The sequence below is a fragment of the Gavialis gangeticus genome, unplaced genomic scaffold (assembly GCF_001723915.1).
Source record: "Gavialis gangeticus isolate Ggan-Ray unplaced genomic scaffold, GavGan_comp1, whole genome shotgun sequence".
Lineage (NCBI taxonomy): Eukaryota > Metazoa > Chordata > Crocodylia > Gavialidae > Gavialis > Gavialis gangeticus.
Genome location: NW_017728992.1, coordinates 78,991,896 through 79,001,477, shown reverse-complemented (window position 1 = coordinate 79,001,477; position 9,582 = coordinate 78,991,896). Strand labels below are relative to the sequence as shown.

Genomic DNA, 9,582 nt, shown 5'->3' with positions numbered 1-9,582 from the left:
ATATACAAACTGTTCTATGCTAGGAGAATCATGACAGGAAAACAAGAAGTTCCCTGCCCACATTCTTCAATTTTTCTTTTTTTTTTTTTTTTTTTTTTTTTTAAAGAGGCTGTAACAGTACAAAACTATCACAACAGAGATGAGTGCCAAGATAATCAAATCCACAAAATGAAACCGCATCAGATACAGTGGCAAAAATAACTTTCCTGACGTTAACCATCACCAAGACAAAACCAAAACTCTCTCGATTTAACAGTAAGTTCTTGGCCACTCCTTCTTGAAAAGGTATGGAAGCTTGTCCCCAGTCCTACACATACTTAAAATGCTCACGTGTTTAAGATTAAGCATTTGCAGACGTCTTGGTAGAAACAGGGTTCTAAAGTAAATGACAAACTGACAAGCTTAATGGAGCTGCAGCCCTACTCCGATGTCCTGTTCATGGAAAAGTCCCCAAACAGATGCTTTTAATTTTCTGCCAGCACGGACAGCTAATCTTAGTATAAAAGCTGTCCAAATTACAGCTACTTGCAGATGTTTTCAACAAGTTTTCCAAAACCCTATCCAAGGTCAAAGTAAAAACCAGCCAACTTAGATAGCAATACAGACAGAATAGAGCAACAAACAGTCCTGAATTCATCTCTGTGTAGTTGAATTTAAATCAGCTGAGCAGTGTTAAGTGACGTCAGTCTTAACCAGGCAGTGTTTCTTGTACAAAGCTTAATTCAGAGGTAGCATGTGGTGCAGAACATTATTTTGCTGTAAGCACAATTAAATGTATTGGTCAGACTAATCTTTACAATTACCACATCACATTCTTATTTAAAAATTGTCACAAGAATTTTTTTTTCTTTTTTTTTTTAAGGAGACGTTTATCTGTGAATTTAAAAGGATCTTCATATAAACCCTGAAGTTTTAGAAAACCTTACAATAGAGCAAAATGGGTTTTTTGTTGTTGTACAATATAGTGTATTGTTCTATCTTGACAGAAAAATTACAAAATCTAGTTAATTTTTTGAGATGGAAGCCAACTTCTACAATAACTTACTTTTCTTCACTAAAGAATAAGCCTCATCTATTCTTCTCTTTATTGAAGGATTCTTCAAAGTCACTTTTGCCTGTAGCACAAAAAGAATAATCCATTAATCTTCTTCCAAAAAACTGACATGCAGTGAAACTACCCTTTCAGCCTGCAGCTAATTTCTTGGCAGCTAGGCAACAAAATATGGCATTCTAGAACTTCAGAGCATAACATAAGATTGTACCATCATACACACTGGGAAAAATTAACAGATACCAATGAAATGAAGCATTATGGACTTCACTTCTAAACGTTGCTTTCAGTCTTTGGGTACATCTACCCTTCTACTTCTGTCCACCTTGTATTCCAACCTAGTGATCACCAACATTAGAAATTTCTTTGCTATCTCCTAAGGGCAATGGTCCAACTTAACTCTAGAAGCTCTGCTGTGCATCGGAGCCCAAGTTCAAGCTTCCCCTTAGCCTGCCACTCTTTAGTGTGTTCAGAACTCACCTAGATCATGCAGGTCACAAACATAAGTAGTCCAGCAGAAGCAAACCTACAAGTCCCTGTACTTAGCGTCCAGCCCTTTTATGCCCCACTTCCCATGTCTATGGCCTGTACATAAAGCCATTAACAGAATGAGAAACAGGTAGTTAGCAGAATGATTTCTAGAGGAGCTCTGCTGTCTGTTTCTTGAGAACAGATCTTTTAAAAGAGGCCCTTTAAGAAAGAAGCCCTTTGTGTATAGCTGGCTCAAGGTAATATGGATAGGGCTGGGGGCTTGTATGGCTTAGGGCCAGGGATGTCTAGTCTGGGGCACAGGGAAGCTCAGTGGTGGCAGCAGCTCTGGCTCCCACCACATGCAGTGTGCCCTATGCCAAAGCTGAACCTTCTGCTGCTGCCACATGTTTGTTGTGGCAATGGCATATAGGAGACACACGTCGTACATGGTGGCAATGGCTCTGGCTCCAGCATGGGGCATGCAGCACAGTGGTGGCAAGGGGAGCCCAAAGAGCTGGGCCTCTTTTAGTGGTAACAGAAGAAGTGACTGGAAGGTGACTGGAACTATATCAGCCCTTGCTCATCCTCCTATACAAGTGCCCTGGATTCCTCAGAAGGGCAGGCCACTCTTTCCTGCCATGCCCCCTCAAATTTCAGTGGCCCACTGGTAGCTCAGTGGGTTGGATACAGTGGCTCTGCAGGCTAGACGCAGCTCATGGGCTGTATGTCTGATACCCGTCTTAAACTAGTTGAGGAAAACCCTTGGGGTAGACCCTAAAAAGAGCATTCTCTTAAGATACAAAGGGTTTATGTGGCAAATAATTTGCTTTGCCAATCCTAGGCCCAAATCTTACAACTTATTTTGTGTGACTGGGTCCTTGCATTTGTGTGAAGTTTCAGGGTTTTACATAGGTGTTGGTATCTGCCAAGGTCAAGCAAAAGTCAGGATTGATACATAATTTTATAACTCTGAGAGGATTTGTGTTACACAATAACAAATACGTAGAGGATCAACATTAATGCAAAAGCATGCTAAAGACATCTCCTTCATTACAGAAAATGTTCAAGTTCTGAGATTTTTCTTAACTAGCAAGTGTTTGCCAAATACTAACCTTCTGATAATTGTGAAGCAAAGCCCAAAGTGCAGATGCTCCAATTCTCTGAACAGTGAGACTGTCACTTTCCAAACAGGAAGACAGCACTGCAATAGCTTTATCTAATGAGGAAAATAAAAGCCCAACACAGTACATTAAAATGGATTTTGGTCTTTGAAATATTCTTGCACTGAAAATTTGCCTATATTTCTATATATTTCAACATTGTAATTGTATAAACTTTGTTCCTATTGTGCCATCAGAACAGGTCAAATTTGAGCAAGCACCTACTGGACATTTTAGCACTGTAAAATAATTTTAAGAAAATATTTTTACTTTAGATTAGCTTCCTTCCAATTAAAATTAAATAGCAAAGTCTGAAAAGCACAAACATTTTAAATTACAACTACAGTGACATACATAAGCTTGAATAACTCATTTCCATTAAATCATTTTAAGAACACCCAATAGGCACCTATACAGAATCAATGCAACAAGCAAAAAGGGATGAAAACTAAGTCATTCTGTCCATTTTGCTACTTCTTTATGGTGTCCTCTCTGGTCTCCATGGTTTATCTCTAGATTATCAGGGGACTCTGAATTGCCTGGTCTGTTTATGCAACACACTTGATAGCTTGCTCCACAATATAAATTCAATGGCTAGACCAGTGGTTCTCAACCTCAATAGACTCAAGGCACCTGTTGGAAAATGCCAGCTCTTAGCTTTCACTCACTTTCTGAGTAGAGAAAAATAATAAAGCATTTTTTTTGTTGCGAAGGACTGAGAAAGACTACACTAGCTCAGAATGATTTGATATTATGTATTCCTATTTGAAATTTCTGGGTTTATATTGTGAATCATGTGTAGGTGTTTACTCAGCTAACAGTGCTAATACTGCACTTTGCGACACCCTTGAAAAGATCTCACAGCATCCTAGCATGTGGTGGTATCCTTGTTGAGAATCACTAGGCCAGAGTTGAATAATGACTGTTTATCCAGAATGCTGAATCTGAATAACGATCCAAGAAAAAAACCATGAGAACATGTATGGTGCCTGTATATGTGCGGGAAGGCTGCTCTGACATGCTGTAATTACAGTGCTTGATTAATTGCGTCTGCTGGAGCGTGTCAATTAGCATGCTCCAGATAGCCTCCAAAGATGGAGATTCCACCACCTCTCTGGGTAAACTGTTCTACTGCTTCACCACCCTCTCCTAGTGAGAAGTTGTGCAATTGAAAAATAGCATCTATAACTAATTCATAAGTTTCCTTTTTTATTGTCTTCCTAAATTAGATTTTAAAACTGGTGTCCTATATATTTAGGGATTCTTTCTATTTTCTCTTCCGAAAGGCATGGTCACTCATTCATAATTGATTGCTAAAAATGTTACATTCATACTACAATATAATTTCAAAATACTTAATCTAAAAATTAATGATAAGATTATTGTAAAGCCATCTTGAGCCTTTCTGGGTAAAACAGGATATAAATCTAAATTGAAATTGTAAATCATAATCATAATCATAACAGTGTCTGGTATGTATTTGATAGTCTTATTTTTTTTAATATACTTCTTCCAGTATTTTATAGGTTTAAATTTTTCTAAAATGTATTAGAATAGCCAATTATTAATTTAATAAAAAATCTTTTAGAAACAATACTTTTTCAGTAAGTATCCCCCACTTCTCAATGAAAACACAGTATTGCAATATATGGACAAAAGCTTAGATAGAATAACCTTTGGGTACTTACCATTACCCAATATCTTGGGTTTGTTAGCTGGACTAAAGCACATATTGTGCAGAATAAGAAGTGCTAAGTGGTGACTCTTATGCTTATATTTGCTCATTTCAACAATTTGGTCTAAACTACCATTTAACTTCATGATCATCTGCTGTCCATCTTCTCCAAAGGAAATGTTCAATAGAAGCTTTAGCCAAAGGCTGGCCAGAGTACTGAAGTTTTTATTTACTCCTTTTGGCAATGACAAAGACAGAAAGTTCTGTAAGAAGTTACTCTGTTAGAAAAGAGAAAATACACATTAAGTCATCACAATAACTTTTCTTTCAAACCTCTTGTATTTCCCAGGTAAATGGTCTTCCTTATCTATTGTTTCATTATGAGTTTGCCTATTATGCACACATTAGAAAATATAAATAATTTTTCAGCAATATTTTGTTACAGAAACTAAAGCAGGTAACAAGTGCTTCTGTTGTAGCAATGCCTATTGGTGTCCCCTTGCAGACTTCCCAAATTACAGTCTTAATACCAATACTCAGTTTATTGCTTCTCAGTCTGTAGATTCAAAGCCATCAATACTATAATTTACACTATATTTTTAAAAAGTTATTAACTAAGTATCTCAGGGGATAAGGTAGTAAAAAACATGAAGTTTGGTCAAAAGGTTGTACAAAAAGTGAAATACAGAACTATTTTCATTTATCACTCTGTATGTTAACAAGATAACATAATACCAATTAGTCTAACACAAGTCATGCTCATATAAAGTAAAATATCCACCTTTTCATGTTTTAGCTGATTGAGTTTTGTTTCTACAGCAATACAAGAAACAAAACAAATTCAATCAATGAAGTATTTCACTTTAAGGAGATATATCAGTGATCCTCAATGTTTTTAGATTCAAGGTACCTTTAAAAAATGCCAGTTCTCAGTTTTCACTCACCTTTTGACTTCAGAAAAATAACAGAACAACTCTTCTGTTGCAAACAACTCAGAAGTGTATTTGAAATCCCTTGCTGCATTTTCTGAATCAAGTTTGCACACCTAACAATGCTAACACTACATGGCAACCTGTGGCTCCCTTGAAAGGATATCAAGGCACCCACATTGAGAATCACTGTTATATGTATTTTTGATATAGTAATATTACTGCAGTACAAAACAGAGTGACATATTGTATCATAAAATAATATAGTATAAAAGGCTTAACATTGAGTGCTGCAGAAAGTATAATTAGTTAAATGATTAATATCTAATTACTGAACTAACATTTATCACTTCTATTTGAGCTGACATTATAGTAAACATTTGAGTGTTGCAACAGAACAGGCAATATTCAATGGTAATATCTTTCACTTACAATTTAGAGGGAAGTTATACTCAAACAACTATGTATACTACATACCCATATTGTTCAATATGCCATGATGTGAAAGGCATGGAATTTCTGCTAGTAGTTAGATAGACGAGGTCAAAGCAGTTTCACGCAGCATGCATCAGCTATTTTAATACTTGAGAATAAAAGGGTCTGAAAAGCTTTGATGATTACTGGAATAATCATTCCTCAGTTCTCTTCTTACTGCATAAGTGCAGTTTCTGTGAAATCCTCTGAGACTGGAGCCCAGAGATTCTTTGAGGTGTTTGAACCCAGACCACATTACTGACCTTTGCACCAAAATAGTCTGCTTTGACTTTAGGGGAAAGTCTAGAGCTAGTGAAGTAACTCAGGGTTGGGGGAATGGGTGGGAAGAATAGAGGGTTTCAGGGGACAGGGAGGGCTAAAAATAGCTCAATCAGGGTCAGGGCAGGATGGGAATAGTGCAACTCAGGGGTTGGGGCAAGCTGTTGGGCTGCACTGCAAATCCTTATAGACATTTATGAACTCGAGTTAACCCTTTCTTAGATTGGGTTAATCTGATCTCAAACTAAGTTAGTGCACCGACTCTTTTGTTTGTTTGTTTGTTTTTTGGGGGGGCAATTTAAGTCCTCTGCATAACTGTTCTATTGAGCCTATCCCTGGTATGGTCAAACTAAATATTATCCTGAATGTACCTAGAGAGTAAAAGTAACAAGATCTGAAGAGTCTGTCCAACTGTATTGTATTTCACTGTGTAGCTATTGTTCGCTTTAAATTAAGATCCCTTCAGCTTAAACAAACAAGTAGTAACCAAACATCTTCCTGAAAGTGAAGAGCTCTTATGAGCAGAGTGCGGTAATATACTTCAGCCTTCTCGTTTCCACCTGCTTTTATAGCCCTCAAGGCTCTGATGCAGCAAAAGTTACTGGAAACTAGGAAAAACTAGCAACAAAGAATACCAGGGTTATACAAGAGGAGGAAACAAGATGGAAGCTATTTGCCACAAGAAAGAGAAACATCCAAAGAGAAAGATGTTTGATAGGGACACATGCAAAGAAGGGGAAGGAAAAGGCAACTAATCAGAGATGTGTGGCAAAGGAATGGGGGAAAAGAAGAACAGAAAAGAGCAGGAGAGATAAGCAAGCTGTGGAATTACTGATTTTCAAATAGGACAGAACAAGTATTGTTATATGAACACATGACTATGTTCTACCACTTGCCTCAGGAATATGATGTAAATGTAAATTAGGGGAAGAGGAAGGCCCAGGAGACAATATAACAAGGGCTATTTGTACTTTGCAGTGAATTGAGAATTCCTGAATTTGATGCTTGTGAGAATAATCAAGGAACATAACGATGTTATGCTTGCCACTTCACCATCCTTCCCCTGCTCAGTCGCATCACATTGAACCCAATTATATGCACATCAATAGCTACATTTGATTCATTGAGACATGCAGATATACAAGTTTTTTTGTTGAACTCGGACACTCTGAACAGCCAGACACATGACTTTCATAGTTTCTCTTCAGGCATCTACCAGCTTTCAGGGCATTTGAAAATACAGAAGCAAATATGCAACACCTGCTTACCTTTTGAATCACACCTTTGCAGTCATGAGACACAGCAAGGTTGGAAAGAAGAGAAAAGACTGTTTGCTGAATTATGCTGTTCTCAGCTGCTGTTTGGGAAGCTAACTTCATGATGTTATACATAAGAGAGGTCGTAGGTGCATTTCTCTGTGTGCTCTGAAGTGCAGACAGTCTACCACTTGCCCAACAAAGAGAAGCGCAACCTTAAAGGAAGAAACATCATCATTAACGCTTAGAATTTAACTGCTTTACAGTTGCGTAATTAGATACTGATCAGACCGAACAGAGACATGTCTGAGCTGTATATCACAATATCTATGGAAATCTGGTCCAAAGCACTAGGCTGGTAAGTCAGGACAACAAGGTTCTAACCCCAGCTCTGCTACAAGCAGAACAAGGTAATTTGTCTCTATCACCTGTACTCTGGGCCCCATTCTCTGCCTTTTCCATTTAGCCTATAACTTCTTAGAGGCAAAACCTGTCTGTCACTATGTATTTGCACAGCACCCAGTACAACAGGGTTCAGGTACTAGTTGGGGCTTCTCTTTGAGTCTGTTTTTCCCAAAAAAAATACACTCATCAAAAACTGCAGTCTTCAATAAATCAAAATCTTTTCATTTACAATAAAATTATTCTATTAACACTGCCATAAAATTAAGAGATTCTAATCTCTAAGATATTAAATGTTCTCTGATCTCCTCTGTGACCAATATGTATTTCTGAATAAGAGCATAGTAAAAGATACTTTCAAAGAGATCTTTTCAAATACTGGGAAAAACATGTATTCATACAGGTAGCAACATTCAGATTTTGATAGATTCAGGAAAACACAATTTCCAAAAGCAGATACATTTAGAAATCTGCGATAAATCAGGCAAGGCAAAAATAAAAAGGTCATAAACAGAGACCTTTGGATAGTTGCAATACTAAAGATCTTTTGCCTGGCCTGAAGAAATGGAAAAGTAGAACATGACATAAGAAATCAGTGGAAAGAAATAGAAACAGAGATACAAAGAATAAGTTACCTCAGTCTTCAATGTCTTGTGATACAACAAAAAAAAAATACACAGTATTTCATCAGAGCTCAAAAAGATACAAGTCTGGCTAAAAAAAATAGAACACGAGAAATAACTACTGTCAGGTCCATAAATAATTTGGTGGCCTCAACCTAAAATGGGAAAAAATTGGGAACACATATGCAAACATATATATATAAAACACCATTTGTAATCAGTGGTCTTGGCTGTTCCCTTGTTGCTACTTCTGCTAAAAAATATTTCAAGTATAAACAATATTCTTTTGAGCTGTAGCTAGAAGTTCTATTGCAAAGCACTGGGAGAAACATCATTCTTCAAAAACATGCAGTCTTACAAAAGTTGTTTAGACAGTGTGACAAAGCCTTACCTTAAAATAAGCAATCAAATTTTGGGGAAAAATAAATAAAAATGCTGTTTCTTTCAGGTATAAGAAAAAGTAACTCTGTAGTAGTCAAGCCTGAAACAGACCTTTTTTTTTTTTTTTTTAATGGCAAACAACAACAAATTACTATTGGGATTATAAATAACTGATTTTTTAATATTAACATACCACTAAATTATTTGTTAAATATGGTCACATAAACCAAAGCAAAATATTTTCTACATCACATCTAGAAAACCTAACCTTCTGACAAGACAACAAACGTACAAAGTTAGTTTTGAAATGAATTATTTTCTGGATTAGGAAATGTAACTGCAACCATACATGCACAGTATTTTTTTTCAATGTTACTGAATGGCTTCTACTTCTCTGTATAAACTATGGGTTTCAAATATCAGGTCCGCATGCTGGATGCAGCCTGCATGAGTGGGTCATCTAGCCTGTGGGGCTTTTCATCAGGGTTGCTAAGGAGCTAACACACTGCTCCCAACTGAAACCCCATTACCGTGGCTGCCAGAGCCACAGTGTCAGCGTGGCCAGCACCTAGATTGCTGAGAAGCCCCTCAGGCAGAATCAAGAGATGGACTGTCCACCCAGTGAGAAGCCCGTGGGCTGAATCTGACCTGCCATTAATTTGAGTTTACCACCCCTGGTATAGACGATTTTGCCCTTCTGGAATACAAAGCTATGCCACAATACCGATAGCTACTTTTGTTATCTGAAGGTGGCCAGATAGACCTGCCTAAAACTGTTTGCATGAACTGTGTCTTATAGCCCCCCCTACACATGCAGAATAGGTCACAATTGGATCTAATGCATGATTTCATAGACATTAGGGCTGGAAGGGACCTCGGAA

The 9,582-nt window shown here is 37.3% G+C and overlaps 1 protein-coding gene across 2 annotated transcripts in view; it reads right to left on the bottom strand.

The window, feature by feature from the left end:
* RTTN (rotatin) overlaps window positions 1–9,582 on the bottom strand; it is a 181,680-nt gene that overhangs the window by 6,578 nt on the left and 165,520 nt on the right. For both annotated transcript variants that reach the window (XM_019524619.1, XM_019524626.1), the window contains exons 45-48: window positions 7,308–7,510; window positions 4,371–4,635; window positions 2,635–2,738; window positions 1,046–1,115 (exon numbers count right to left, since the gene is read on the bottom strand). In XM_019524619.1, the coding sequence (XP_019380164.1) occupies window positions 1,046–1,115; window positions 2,635–2,738; window positions 4,371–4,635; window positions 7,308–7,510 (642 nt within the window). The remainder of the gene's footprint in view (window positions 1–1,045; window positions 1,116–2,634; window positions 2,739–4,370; window positions 4,636–7,307; window positions 7,511–9,582) is intronic.